Source organism: Epinephelus lanceolatus, chromosome 3, assembly GCF_041903045.1.
Source record: "Epinephelus lanceolatus isolate andai-2023 chromosome 3, ASM4190304v1, whole genome shotgun sequence".
In the NCBI taxonomy this organism is placed as follows: Eukaryota; Metazoa; Chordata; class Actinopteri; order Perciformes; family Serranidae; genus Epinephelus; species Epinephelus lanceolatus.
This window is the reverse complement of record NC_135736.1, coordinates 5,551,213-5,566,415: the sequence shown is the minus strand read 5'-3', so window position 1 is coordinate 5,566,415 and position 15,203 is coordinate 5,551,213. Positions and strand designations below refer to the sequence as shown.

Here is a 15,203-nt window from a genome sequence, read left to right as displayed (position 1 = left end):
TGAATGAATTGAATCAATTTAAAAAGTACCGGTATTTTCCAAATGCAGTATAGTACCGTTTGGAATACTCTAGTACCGCGGTACTATTTTAGTACCGGTATACCGTGCAACACTACTGTGACATTAACAAATTATAACTTCTTGTCAACTTCTGACATTCATTACATTATTCAAGAAAAAAATTCAAGATTTTGATCTTTTAAATTATATCGCCTATTCTCCGGCCTAATTGAAGTGTTAAAATCAAAAACCCCAAAAACAAAAGGGTTTATCCCAATTCTCAAGAATGGGTGATCTTCAACCCTAATGGCAAATCATATCTTCCCTTATCATAAGTGGGGTTTCCATCCAAATGTATTGAAATTTTTGACCAAATTTTGTGAAAATGCGCAAAGGCAAATGCAAATTTATGCCCGTTTCCATTCGTTATTGTTTTGCGATTATTGGGAGTCAACAGGAAGAGCAGTAGGTGGCACTTCTCGTGAAAAATGAACAAAATGAAAAAACACCCTGGTAGAAGAAGAGTGCGCCATGAGATGACGTCATAAGAGAGCGTCTTATGCCCACTGTAAACAACAACACACTCAACTGAAACTCAACAACTTACCCTGGACAGATTCCTGATAAACCTGTCGGCTCTTGGGAGAACTCTGGTTAGCATTTTGTCAGCGTTCACAGCGTACCTAACCAGCTTGAAGAAGAGACGACAAAGAAGAAGTTTAATGTTAAGAGTACTGTCGGAAATAGCTGGAAGGAGACCACTGTGTTGTTCTCCGTGTGTATGAGAACATAGGCGTGTGAAGGACTTTTGGGAAGTAGTTGTCCAGCAGCATTTCACTCACGAACTGTGGCTGAAACATTTCCGTATGTGAAGGGCCACATTTGAGGATCTGTGTGCCAGTACGTCATCGTTTATTCGCAAAACCTGTTTCCATAGCAAAAAGTCGCATTTTCCTTTTATCAATACGCTGACAAATCCACCCTCTCCAAGCGTAAAAACTTTTTTTTTTGGGAATTTTCGGCCTTTTTTTGAATTTCTGGCGTTTCCATCCATTTTTTTTTTTTTCGCAATTTTTGAAAATGCGAATAAAATTAGGTGGATGGAAACCCAACTATAGACAAGGAAAACTGATAATGTCATAACTGATTCAAAACCAGAGTCGAGTAAAAACTGACACATTTTGGCTTTGTATATGTTGCACTGTCCTATGCACTGCCAGCATTGTACTGATAGGCATCCTAAGTGTATGAGATCTATCAAGAACTCTACAACAATCAATAAAGACTCACCCTTCTATGGAATTCTGGAAATATCACATGTCCAACAAAGCCCTGGCCATTGCTTCGACAAAAACTAAGTCGCCTACGAACACACACACACACGCTCAAGTGCGCCAATAACTTGTTTGAAGGACTGCTTCCTGAAATTTGAATCATCACTCAAAGACCCCTCAGTTGACTGAAATTGCCTCAAATCGAGCAGTCTTTTTTTTTTTGTTAGTCAGTGTGCTGTGCAGTGTACTTTGAGGGGATGTTTTGGTCCCCAGATTTTACTGCGGAGTGAGTGCACTTGACATTCATTACACTCCTTGATAAAGAGAGCTGCGGATGATGCAACAGCACAGAGGGGGGGAGACTTTGCACAGTTAGGCTCCAAGATATTTATTATCTTCTCTCTTCTGCTCAATAGTGCTGAATTAACAGCTCACAGCAACTTAATACATCACAGGCTCTGGCTTTTGGTTGAAATCTAGTGTCGGTGAAAAATCTTGTTGCACATTTCTGATCAGTTGTTAGTGCAGTTGGCATCTTAAATTTTAGATGATTGCTACTCTCACACTAAATGTCCCGCTAAACCCTGTTCAAACTTTAAAACTTAAGCTGTAAGCTAGGCTTATTGCTTTCGAGATTGCTAACTGTGTCAAGTGGGGCCTGTGTTTATGGACAGACATTCACCTATCATGCCTTTCCATCTCTTCAAAAAAAGAATTAAAAAAATAAGGACAAATTACCTTACCCTTACTACTCTGTATAATGTAGACTGGGAAACTATGAATTAAATTTATGAATTAAATTGGAGGGTTGTGTTGTTACAAGAGAAGGCTTGGTTTGTTTAATTTTAATACTAACAGGCTGTGAGTCAGGATTCTCACGCAATGCTTTGATTAAGCCTTGACCAAAACAAGACATTTCTGAGTTTTATAAAAATAGGTCAGACCTGGTGAGAACTTGGAGGGCCACAACACGAGTCAAAGCCATGAGCAGGTGTACAGTCAACAGGGGTGTAGGCCTCTTCCTACACAGAGTATGATAAGCAGCACATGTTCCTTCTCTCAGCGTGAAAAATGAATATGACACACCCCACTTCAGGAAGAGAACACTGGTGAAAGGTCACTGCACCTGCTGCTAAAAACATCCTTCGTCTCTCACAGGTGTTGAAACCTGATTTTGTTTTTCAATTCTCTAACTCACTGATGCCTTCCTTTCTCATTCACCCTTTTTAACCGTTCTTGAGATACTGCGTTCACGAGAATAGGATGGATGGACAAGATGAAAACGTAATGCCTCTGGCCACTTCTATTGCTGGTGCGAAGGAATAAAAACAAGTAACTGTACTGCTGCATTTGGATGCAAATTTTGGACAACTGCTTCCCTTCAACTCACCATTTTTGTATTTCTTCAGCTAAATACTGTGTAATATGGCACCATCCAACACATGTTATGAGACATTAATTTAAGTATGACCCACACTTCATCAAAAGCTGCTATATCAGGTTTTGGGTAAACAGACTAGGCTAGTAGTTTTTGTTCTTTCATGGGATTTGTTGATAGTAAAAAAAAATAAATTTAAAAAAAAAAAACTTAACTGAGGCTGGATTTATGGTGAGCCTGTGCATCTAACTATCCCCTCCTGTTCTGTTTACATCCAGTTCTCACCATATACCCTGTTTTTAACCAACCGTTTTTATTTTGTTTTGGTTTTTTCTCTTTGTCACTTACATATTAGACATTCATGCACTGCCATGTCAACTACATGTATTCTCATCTAATAGTAAACATATTATCTTTGTGGATTTAATATAATTGGAAAGCACCAATCTGTGTCTGTGAACCACAAAAACACATTACAGATTAGTAATTAGGATGTATATAAGGCAAGGCCATATGGGTGAAACCAATATATTGTTGTGAAAAATGTGTATAAAAAATCAAATGAAAGATTCAGTGAAATAAAGTGTTTTAAACTACAATATTGTTGGACTTTTATATCAGCCTTAATATCTACAATTCAATTCAGATCTGAATGCCACTCTCTGAAAAACAAACAGAAAACGAAAATGCTGTAGTATCGAATAATGTACCTTCTTTGTAATATACACATCATCTTGACCTTAACCACTCTGTATACAGGCTTTTAGATGAATTACTCTGACAAAGGAATGAAGGTTTTGTTTTAAAGATAAATTTCAGTAGTCTGTATACATTATACAAGATCTCATAACTCATGTTTTGTGCAACTCTGAAAGTCAAATCACCTTTTACTCTGAATTACTCAACAACACAGCAACTGTTGTTTTTTTTAACTAAGCAAGACTTTAAAATCTGCATAGGCCTGAGCAAAGAAATTAAGAAAGACTCCACAGTGGGATTACAAAGAGACCACTGTACAGTTGGGGTGCAAGGGTCAGGACCACAATAATGTAGCAATAGATCTAAAAATGGCCATGTGATAAATTATTACGAGGGGTAATTAAAGGGAATTATAGAAAGCCTAGTTGCACCAAAAAGCGTGGTCTGGTGTGTATGGCTGGGTTATGGCCTGGAGATATGTTGGTGCAGAACCCTTCAGCAGACTTTGTGATCAATAAATTATCAATACATGATGTTGGACCCACGATATCCAAGCCTGTTTATAGGACCAAAACACCCAGCCCAATATAATGATTCTGAGGACAGCACTTGCAGCCTTGTCACCTGCACTAATGTTTCACACTGGAATTCGCTTAGGAGACACTGAACTTCAACCAGTGTGCAACCTAATGTTTTATTATAGCAGAGCAACAGCTACATATCAAAACTGAGAGAGAAAACACTAAAGAGACACCTCTGTCAGGAGTAAACAGTTAAATGGGAGGAGGTCATTATGCAGAGAAACCTTGCATAGCAAGTTACTTAACATTTCAAATATACCTTGAGGTCAATGTGTGCAAAAAAACCTGTAGAACGCCTTGCTGCTATTGACTTTATCGCCATCCATACCTCAGGGCCTTTAGTTGTAGACCTTGAACATCAGTGGTGTTTCTAAAAAGTTGTTTTGACAGTTTGATGAGAGCTATCCAGCCTAATACTTTTTGCCTTATACATGTCTTATGCACCAGCATCACTGCAGGTGCAGGAGACAAAGATGGCAAACCTGCCCTTTGCTGTAGGGTTGCAACTGTATGAGATTTTCACAGTACAATAGCCGTCTCAGAAAATATTTGGGTTTCACAGTGTCACGGTATTACAGAATTTATATTAATGTCAGTCACAATGACCATTAAATGTATGAAAACAGAAGGGTTATTGTTGGTTGAACAAACATTGTATCATTATGATTGAAATTTGAAACCATTTTATTAATGAAAATACGTGTAAAAATAAATCTCCCCTTAGAAAATGATTCAAATAAAGGGGAGATTCAGTGTCCAGTTGCATCTTTTTTTTTTAATATTGTAAAAGAGCAAATGTACACAGCATGATAGCCGCAAACTTTTATTTCATGATATAGCCTACCTTTAAAGCAGTATATCGCTGCAACCCTACTTGGTAGTCATGATTCCCATGACAAACACAGTATTTTGTAATCACCCGAGTTTCTCTCTATGTTTCCCTTAAAATTCCCTAAAGTTTGATTTGATCCCTAAAACCATTTCTGTACACTGATCTGTGTGCATTCCTACTCTGATCTCCATTCTCCTGAACTATGTTTGTGCTCCCTCTCACGCCTCTGTCTCTTCTCTCTCTGTCTAGCTAGACTTTACCCTCACTAAGGTCATTTGTAGCTCAGGAAATGGATCAATAATGAGTTTAAATTTACTGGCAAAGTGCTTACCTTGTATCCTCAGTGCCATTCAATCCAGCCTGGGACTTGCATCTGCCTGCTGCAGAGTCACGTTTCACATGTCCATGATGCTCAGGGGGCTTCTGAGAAACACATTATTGGCAAGAGAAATTTAAAATCACTACACATATGGGTTACAAACACATTAAGTGACAGTATACGGAGGCTGTTGTTGCGTCTTAGTGAGTAAGTCGTTACAGTGGTTGCCTTTGTGTGCTATGTTTGTAGACTGTGACCTAACCATATAGCAAACAATAAAAACCATTCCCAGTAGCAGTTAACATATGGGTGTTGTTATAAGGAGTGAACTGCATGAGCTAATACGCAAGCTAACGTGGTCTAAACAGAGGCTTGTCAAGCTTTGGAAACAAACCTTACGACTAATAGTGAGAGCAGTATTTTGATACAGGTGAGATAAGCGAACAGCAACGTTAACTAACAGGCGTATTCTGCCCTTTTTACTTTAAATATGACTTCGTATTTAAAACTAAACAGACGGACTGGAAAATTAGCTTGCTACAAACTGAATCACCAATTAGTTTTAAAGCTCCTGCTGCTCGAGGTCATTACACCAAACTCGCAGAACGTTGCTAAAAGAGACAAGTCAAAGATAGCTTACCGTGTCCGGGGGACTTCATTTCTGTGTGGATAACGTTACACCGAACAAAACTGAACTTCCAAAAGGAGTCCTAAGGCTTTTCTCGACACGGTAACGTTTGAGTTATCAGTTCCACGTACCAAGTTGTATTAACAACTCGATTTCTTGCTCAGCCTGTTGACAACTGGCTATCTGGACTGAGTTCCTTAAAGAAAAAACGCAGCAGTCCATCAAGGCCAGAGAAATCGAGACCGAGCAGAGCGATAGCTGGCTTGCTATCTGGGGCTGGCGATCGATTTATCGATAGAGCTTCTTTTAAGGCCTGACGTTAGAGCGGATGAGAAGGTAAACTGCAAGTTATAACCATGTTGCACTGTGCTTTTTGGCTCAACAAAAACAATAGAAAAAATAAAAATAATAAATACAATAGACAATATTTCAAAATTTAAAGGACCTTATAATTAAGCGCAACTGTGAGATTTTTCTATTGCCTCCCCTACTAAATAACCGTCCAACAGAAACTAGCAGGTGCTTCTCCAGTCTCATCAAGTTAGGGTGAACTCAGGTGAGACACCTAAACCACCTAAACTCTTAAGAATATTTTATGTGTTACTTTTAGAGTTTGTTATGGTTCTCTGCTATATTTCTATAAGGAAAATTTGCTGCTAATTAAATCATTCTAGAACTTTGGACCTTCAAACACATGAAGAAACCCTACCTCACTCCAATGACACGTTCAGGTAAAATCAGACAGCTGCAGGGGCGTAAATACAGACAGTGCAGGCAGTGCAGTGCATAGACATATATACATGGACGCCGCATTGACTGCCGCTGCCTATCAGAGCCGACGTCCTCGCCGGCCGCCATCTTGGATGGGTCTCGTTTCGCCTCCACAATGCATTCACTTCTATTGAGGAAGGAGCTGTATGCACAAGTAAAATAGAATAACTCACTGAATTTTTAACTGATTTTCACGCGGTTTGGTTTGTTACAAACGGCACACATATAGTTATGATACAGGATGTTTTCGTACATTAAAAATGCGGGATTTCATGCTTTAATACTTTCTGCAGATAGCAACAGCATGTTATTTAGGTCATAACACAGTTATTTTTTTCACCTCAACCCCAGAGTGGGAGATATATATATATATATATATATATATATATATATATATATATATATATATCATAGACTGTATAAAATAATATATATATATATATATACATATATATATATTGTATATTGTATAAACACAATATACACAATACAAAACATAGTATAGCATATTATGTATAGCGCACCTTCACAGCAGTCAGTGTAATAAGAATAAGAAGAACTTTATTAATCCCCAAAGGAAATTTCAAAGAAGTCTGTAAGATCATCTATTTAACAAAGAATTATTAAGTCTGATGGCTGTGGGTATAAAAGAGTGAGTGTGTGTTAGAAATAAACTCAATCAACAATCAAGCTTTTCCTTTATTAAAATATATTAATAAATTTATTAATATGCTATACTATGTTTTGTATTGTATATATTGTGTTTATACAGTATATACAGTATAGCCTATATATATATATATATATGTGTGTGTGTGTGTGTGTGTATGTGTCTGTATATCTATATCTATCTATCTATCTATCTATCTATATATATAGTATATATAGTATAGTATATAGTATATATATAGTATAGTGTAGTATATATATAGTATGATGGATATATATATATATATCCATCCCACTCTGGGGTTGAGGTGAATAAAATAACTGTGTTGTGACCTAAATAACATGCTGTTGCTATCTGCAGAAAGTATTAAAGCATGAAATCCCGCATTTTTAATGTACGAAAGCATCCTGTATCATAACTACATGTGTGCTGTTTGTAACAAACCAAACCGCGTGAAAATCAGTTGAAAATTCAGTGAGTTATTCTATTTTACTTGTGCATACAGCTCCTTCCTCAATAGAAGTGAATGCACTGTGGAGGCGAAGCGAGACCCATCCAAGATGGCGGCTGGCGAGGACGCGCTCAGGCACTTGATGCGGCGTCTATGTATATATGTCTATGGTGCAGTGGCACTGGGGCCCATGGGGTGGGGGTGGTGGGCCGTAGAGAGAGTGGTTGGTGGGCGCACTCTCTCTAATGATCCCATGTGAGTGATTCAACTTGCCACCTCAGAAATATGCCTCTGTTCAAAGAACACATGTTAAAATACAAATGCTGTTATCTGCTCGATATGCCCTCGAGAAGCCAAACCCATCTCTGTCAATGTTTCTTTTATTTTTCTTTTGTGAAATAGTAAGTAGAAATCTATAACAAAATTATGTGTTTATTTTACATAAATTATATAAAGTATAAATACATTATTACCCCACTAAAAATCCCAGTAATGAACAATTTCTGATTTTATTTGGTATTTTTGTCATATACAGATTTGCAGTGATGATTGGTAATAATGTATGTTGATGTTGTCCAACGTCAAGTCTGTATTTGATCATGTGATGATACTATAAAATATACAGTAGCTGTTTCAATACAAAATCTGGCACCAGGGCCCATCATAATAGTGTGCACTGGGGCCCATCCTAACTACCGTACACCACCGGATAGCTGGTAAAGTAAAATGGGACAGTTGTAGGGTTTTTTTTTTGTTTGTTTTTTGAATGGTTAAAATCATTTATCAGTTCATTCATTCATTCATTCATTACATCGTTAATGTTACTGAACTATTTATTAGAAAAGAATGTCCAACATTTCTGCCATGTTGTCACTGCTCTTTTGCTGCCTGTTTTCTTGGTGCCATTTTTCCTGCAGCGGAAAGCTGTGTATGTAACAGTTGTGGCTAATTCTGAACTATTGTGGCTGACATGGACTTATCGCATTAGCTTTAATATTTATTAAGTGACAAAATACTATAAATGTCTTTAATATGACAGGGTGCCACACAGTAGCATTAAGTCGTGACTTTATTCCACTTGTTAGGCTAGAAATATGTTGGTTTTGCTGTAGCAAAATGTCCCATTTTACCTGAATGCATTAAGTACTCACTCAAAATCCTTTTCCATAAAAAGTAAAGTGTGATGTGAAAATATTTCGATTATAAGTAGAACATTTAATAAAATGCAACAATGCAACAAAATGCAACCCTTACTGATAGCTACAGTAATCTTATTACCAAAAGGAGATAATCAACATGCCACATTGCTCACCTTGCGAGTTCTGGGTCCAGTGATTTTTTTTCTATAATTCTATCACATTTTCTGTAACTAACTTTGTTCAATTTTATTTGATTATTATTCCCAACCTGACTTAACTCTCCATGTGTAGCCTAAATCAATGGAGTGATGATTTAAACCCATCACAGTGAAAACATTTCGACACCAGTGCGTTTCTGCTGTAGGAAAACATTTAATATTCTGCACTCGAAGCCCAGTCCGTGATTTAAAAAAGGCATACATGCTGCAGTGAGATTGTTGCGTTTGGTGTTAGTGAATAGCAACTCTTCCCATTTAAATTAAAGAAATACTTCACCCACAAAATTACCATTTGTATACCAATTAGTCATGCCGTGTTACCTCTTACTTGTCAAGAAAACGTTGTTTTTCTCACATACCTCCATGACAAACGACAAACATAGGCCGTTGATTTATTGACTGATTGATTGGGGTCCTCATTAACAACAGCAACACTATATCAAATCATCTATTTACATACGCACCATCACTCAAATGATTTATGGAGTATAATGCAAGTCTCATTTATCAATTATCAATTACATATCAATTTGTTACCATGGAATTAGTAATATTACCAGTACTAGTATTATTTCTACATATTTATTTCTAGATATTTACCATTACAGTGCTTTGAAAACATCTCAGAAATTGTGAAAAATCATACTGTTGCATCTATCTACATAAATAACATAAAATATATAGTATTAACAATAATAAACAGTAATCTGTTTTTTATTTCAGAAAAAATGTAAATGTATTATCTTAGCATCACTACCTGTACTATAAAAGGACAAATCGATTGTTTGGTTGAGCATGGCTTTAGACAGTAAAAAATCATATATGTGAAATTATTAGAGCATATCATGTAAAACATTAAATGTACTGTATCATTTTGCAACAGTGAATGATCAGGAGTGTTTTAATTTTGAAGCAAAAAGGCAAGATTAATTAGATTGGTTTAACTTTACTACCTTTACCATTAAAGGACAAATCAACCGTTTGGTAGAGCATGTTTTTAAAAAGAATTAATTGACCCTAGACTTTTTGTTTTTGTATAAAGTGGCATAGGTCTGTTCAGTAAGACCTCTGAAACGATAATGTGTTGAAAAAATATGCCTACCTTTGAAATCCCACCACACAGAGCCCTCATGTCTGGAGTAACTTTTTCCTAACTTCCTGTGGGAGGCAAACTGCAAGGACATAGCACTTACAGACGCAGCAACATTTAGTAGGTTTGTTCTAGCATAACATACTTAAACTGAATAGCAGAGATAGCTCAATAGAGTTAATTTCAACACATTTTTTATTCAGATGATCAAACTGTGCTCAACCAAACAGTTAAGCAGGATGTTAAAAGGATATTAGTGAAAATGCATATTTTTTGGAAGTACTGGATAAATGAGACTTGGATTACACTGCACGAGTTGTGTGAGAGTTTGTAAACAGATGTTTTGATATAGTTTCACTGTTGTTACGCATGGTCCCCAATCAATTAATAAATCAATATGTTGACTTTTTTTGAGACATGTGAAAGAAAAACAAAGTTTTGTTTGTGAATTCAAAGTGACAAAACATGACTAATTGATATACAAATGAGTGATCCCTTTTCAGCTGCTACTATAACACTATATTATGTCCATAAAATATGCTGTGTGCTTTTATGAGTCAATGTACCTGTCATATAACCCAGGTTTAGTGGTTATAGTATGTGTGTCGTAGTGAACTGCACCATAAATGTCTGTCACAAGCCAGAAAAACCAGTCCCTTTTGTAGAACTCATCAAAAGAATACAGAGTGAGACCATGGCGATCGGTTTCATAATTTTGGGAGGTTTTAGGTTTATTATAGTATGTATGTATTGGTCTTATAAGTTAGCAATTAATATGTCTACATAGAGAGTTTGATTACACAGCAATAATTAATAGCAAATACATCCACTCAGTTTGACTTTTACACACTTGACAAAGACAATTTTCTTAAACTTTTTTAGGACTACACATGATGAACTTTACATGAAATACATTTAAAGTACTAATTCATGTGTGACTCCTGTCACACAACAGTTTAATGGAGAAGGCAAGGTCCACTGTATAAGCTAACAGTGTCATACTGGAAACCACTGTTTCCATGAAAACCAGTTCTGCACTTTTGTTGGTATTGCTTGTTCTGAGGTCCCCAAGCTGCAATATCTTGGTCAAACAAATCACTGTGGCCACCATGTAGAGCAATACTCCAATGAGACTGAAGCCCGCCAGAAATCTGTCAAAAGGTAGAAAACACCGCCCAGCAAAGTCTCCTAATATTACCACAACTGTGACTAGAGACATGAGGATGCAGACACCGTATGACGCACAGGAGACCCACAGCTGCCAACTGTGTACACCACTTGGCAATCCACAGACCACCACCACAACCAGGGGTATCATAATACAGCCTCCCCAGAGCTGGAGAATCTTAAGGAGGCCTGGCATGCTGCCCATGTAGCCCCTTTGTTCATGGGCTTGGGTGCGCAGAACGTAGGACTCTGAGGTGTAGGCCAGGAAGGTGAAGAAGGAGGCCACAGCAGCTGCCACAGAGCGATGTGACGGCCCTTGATGATCCATGATGAGCCAAGGAAAAACCGCAGATGCACTGAGACACATCAGTGCGCCTAAGACTGCCACTGTCATAGTCAGGTTCTTCCAGGATATTGGGATAAGGCTGTGAAACTGGATGATGCTGAGAATGTGGATGAGGAGTGTAAGGGTGAAGAAAAAACACCATGTAAACATGCAGAAGATCCAGAATGTGTTGATGAGTTGGGGGTTAGATGGATTTAAGTCTGAAGGTTCCAGCGAGGCCACAAGGCTGAAGGTGGTACAGCTGGATAAGACTTCCAATGTCCGCACCAAGAAAATGGGGCTGGTGAAGTCTCTGGCCTCTAGTACAATCACAGGCATTGTCACAACGTTGAATCAGAGTAATCCAGTATCCAAGAGACAAGATATCCTTAGGTGTGTCAAATCATACCTCAATCTCAGTCCCTCTGGATTGATTTTTTTTAAAAATTGTAATTCAAAAGCTTCGTCAACCCCCTAGTATGGTTCCTAAAATATCCACCTTCGGAGGAATAGTCCAGTACAGTCCATGGAAACAGCCACCTCCAAAAAATCTTCACTTGAACCCTCAGGTATCATAAAACACGTCTCTCTGTTCTGTTCACCAGTGCCTCATCCTTTTTACAAACGGAGTAAATGTTCAAAATACTGTCTCTTGGAACATATTTTGCAGCACTGTTGCTGCCAAAACAGGCCTCGCCTACTTCCTTTTTGAGGTTGCAGCAGTGCTTTCAGTCTCACTGGAGGTAGGTGCAAATGACCACAATAAAAAGCATATGCAAACAAGGTTATCTTCCTCCCACCCTCAGTTCTCATGAAATGAAGTTCTCTTTTCTGAGGTTATAAATTACTGTGGGTACAGGTTCTTCTGACTCGATAGACATTACTTTGGCACCACTTTGACCTCACACAAAATGTGGTCACAGGTGGTTCTATGAGTAGTTGTTTCCATGATGTTTAAAGCTGTGTGTGGAGTCATTAGTATTAAGGCAAGAGGTGTTGTTGAGTGCTGTGGATCATTTGAGTCAAGTGTTGCTCAGAGGATCTGGTTGTGGGTGTGGATCTGCTCTACCCTCAGGGGAGAAGAAACTGGTATTGTGAAGAGCATCATGTCTCCCTTTCATTTGACAACAGATGGAAATGTGTTTGAGTTGCTTGGATGGAAATGAGTGTTTGAAAGTGTGTGTGTGTGTGTGTGTGTGTGTGTGTGTATGTGTGTGTGTGTGTGTGTGTGTGTGTGTGTGTGTGTGTGCCAGCTGTAAATCTTTTATTGTCTGAATGTATGCATTGTATGGGAATGCCTTTGTCTTGTGGGCATGCATGCCCCAGCGCTGTGAAAAGGTTTCATGTATGTAGATCAATGTATGTGTGTGTGTGTGTGTGTGTGTGTGTGTGTCTGTGTGTGTGTGTATTTACACAAGCTCAAATAGTCCTCTGAAGATCCCAACCAATCACTTTGCCTCTGTGTATCGGCACACCTGCTCTCTGTGTTATAAATAGATGGTGGATACATCAATTCCCTTGTGTAACGCAGCTGAAGTTCAGAAACTTGTGTTTTGACAGAAGGGAGAAGATACACTCCAGAAAGACAGACGATAGCTGATAAACAGCACTAACCTGCCACCACACACCACATTTAAATATAACTAGTTTGTAACTAGTTCATTTATATTTCTTCCTTTGGACAAAAATGCACTGTAGCCTACCAAAAATAGAATACAAATTCCAAAACTACTTTGTGGAAAGAATATCCTGATGATAACTAAATGACATCTATCTGACAACTATCTGACAGCAACTCACCCAACTGCATAATTTAAAAAAAAATGATTTAAATAGCATTAAAAATGAATGACTTCATAATTCTTGGTTTCTGATAATATTATGGTCAGTGGTGGAGGAAATATTCAGTTCATTTACTTAAGTAAAAGTACTAATACAACACTGTGAAAATACTCTGTCAAAAGTAAAAGTCCTGACCCTCAATAAAGCAAAATAGTTGCCAATTAATTTTCTGATAACTGATTAATCAACTGTTCATTTCAGCTGTACGTGTATAAACAGCTACGTATGTAGATTGATTTATAAAAATTTAAAAACTATTTTTATGTTTTTTAATTCAAAAATCTTAATTTGCAAAGTAACTAGTAACTAAAGCTATCAGATAAATGTAGTGCAGTAAAAAGTACAATATTCCCCTCTGAAATGTGGTAGGGTAAAAGTATAAAGTGGCATGAAAAGAAAATACTCAAGTAAAGTACAAGCACCTCAAATTTGTACTTAAGAATGGTACTTGAGTAAATATTCTTAGTTACCTTCCACCACTGACTGTGGCTCCAGGGAAGATTTGCTGGAAGGAACAGCCGTTGTGGATGGGTCACATTTCTAATCATTTCTGCATGGAAGTGGTGCCCCTCTGTGGTAACCATATTAATTGCAACTTTTCTGAGGTCCCACAGAGAAGGCTGAAAGGCTTCCTGCAGTAGTGATGTGCAGCAGCAGAGGGTGAACGTCTCCATGATGTGAACACAGATGCAGCCGGAGGAAACCTTGTCTGTAACTACATGTGCCTATTTACTTGTAGAATACAATGTACTCACCTTCCAACACTGACAAAAATCCTTTTCATAATGTAGACAGATACACATACTGAGTGTGTTTAGTACATGATGTCATTGCTGCCTGTTGACAATTGCACACTTATAAACTGAAATTTAGAGACACCTAATGTATTTGGATCATGTTTTTTACTTCACCTGTCAGTGGTTTTAATGTTTCGGTTGATCAGTGTAGCTAGCTATTTAAATTAGCATCTTATGTAATTTCAGCACAAAGAAGCTTAAAACAATGTCAGCCTGTGATGGCTACTAACAGACTTGTCAGGTACCTATGGCATTAGATGGCTGCCTAATTATGGACTGACAATTGAAAGCAAAAGTTTTGTTTCTTGATCAAAATGTAATTTGTCATAGCATGCCAATGTAACTTATATTCATCTAACAGGTGGCATTGTCAGAAGTGAATAAATGTATTGAAATTCAGTGGGAACAAGAGATGGATGTCATCAAACATTGGCAGTGCAACCTTTCCAAACAAGTGCTGAGGGTTTTTAATTAACATATTTACTAAGTGCAATTCAGTTTCACTAAATTATAGAATGCTCTGCTGAAAATTATGACCTTTGTGTTGTTAGGGTCGGTTTCTACCCAGTTATAATATAAGATTGTAAAACAATAATTAGTGCCACTGTCAGCTCACTAACACTGTCAGCCAGCAGCCCACTGACAGCCAGCTCCTCTCTCAACCCTGTGAGCTTTAGTTAGAGCTTCTCTCTTTGCCTATTTGTCTCCTTCCCTGAATAAACAAAACAAACAAACAAAGACAGACATGTCCAGACATGTAAGGCATGCATAAGACTTGCAGATTGGTAATTAGAGTTGGTGACTTGCAGAGTACATATGTCTAGCTTGCAGCATGCGAAAATGAGAAGAATTTTTACAATAAGCCAAGCTCTGGATCCTATCTTTGTTGAAAATGAGGCAGAGGACACAGAGCAGCATTGCGATATGGATGAGCAGGTTTCTGAGGAGGAAGACGATGTAGAGTATCAACTAGAAGACACAGACACATCTGATGAGTCTGATGAGGAGGTCACCGGTGCTGC

At 37.8% G+C, this 15,203-nt stretch overlaps 2 protein-coding genes across 4 annotated transcripts in view; both read right to left on the bottom strand.

Annotated features, from left to right (window-relative positions):
• Positions 1 to 5,926, bottom strand: part of LOC117255360 (testis-expressed protein 2-like) — a 52,050-nt gene extending 46,124 nt beyond the window's left edge. For 2 of the 3 annotated variants that reach the window (XM_033624176.2, XM_033624178.2), the window contains exons 1-2: positions 5,724 to 5,926; positions 5,096 to 5,187 (exon numbers count right to left, since the gene is read on the bottom strand). The gene's annotated coding sequence lies outside the window, so the exon portion shown is untranslated. Of the gene's footprint in view, positions 1 to 607; positions 692 to 5,095; positions 5,188 to 5,723 lie in introns of all 3 variants that reach the window. The other variant, XM_078163704.1, reaches the window with a different exon arrangement.
• A 4,825-nt stretch (positions 5,927 to 10,751) lies between these two features.
• Positions 10,752 to 12,243, bottom strand: LOC117255149 (myeloid-associated differentiation marker-like). Its single transcript, XM_033623764.2, has one exon. It carries the CDS (start codon positions 11,879 to 11,881, stop codon positions 10,979 to 10,981), a length of 903 nt encoding a protein of 300 aa, XP_033479655.2. The 5' UTR covers positions 11,882 to 12,243; the 3' UTR covers positions 10,752 to 10,978.
• Between the last annotated feature and the right edge of the window lie 2,960 nt (positions 12,244 to 15,203).

Coding starts and splice junctions, on each gene's coding strand:
- LOC117255149 (XM_033623764.2), bottom strand. CDS start 11,881: ATGCCTGTGATTGTACTAGAGGCCAGAGACTTCACCAGCCCCATTTTC.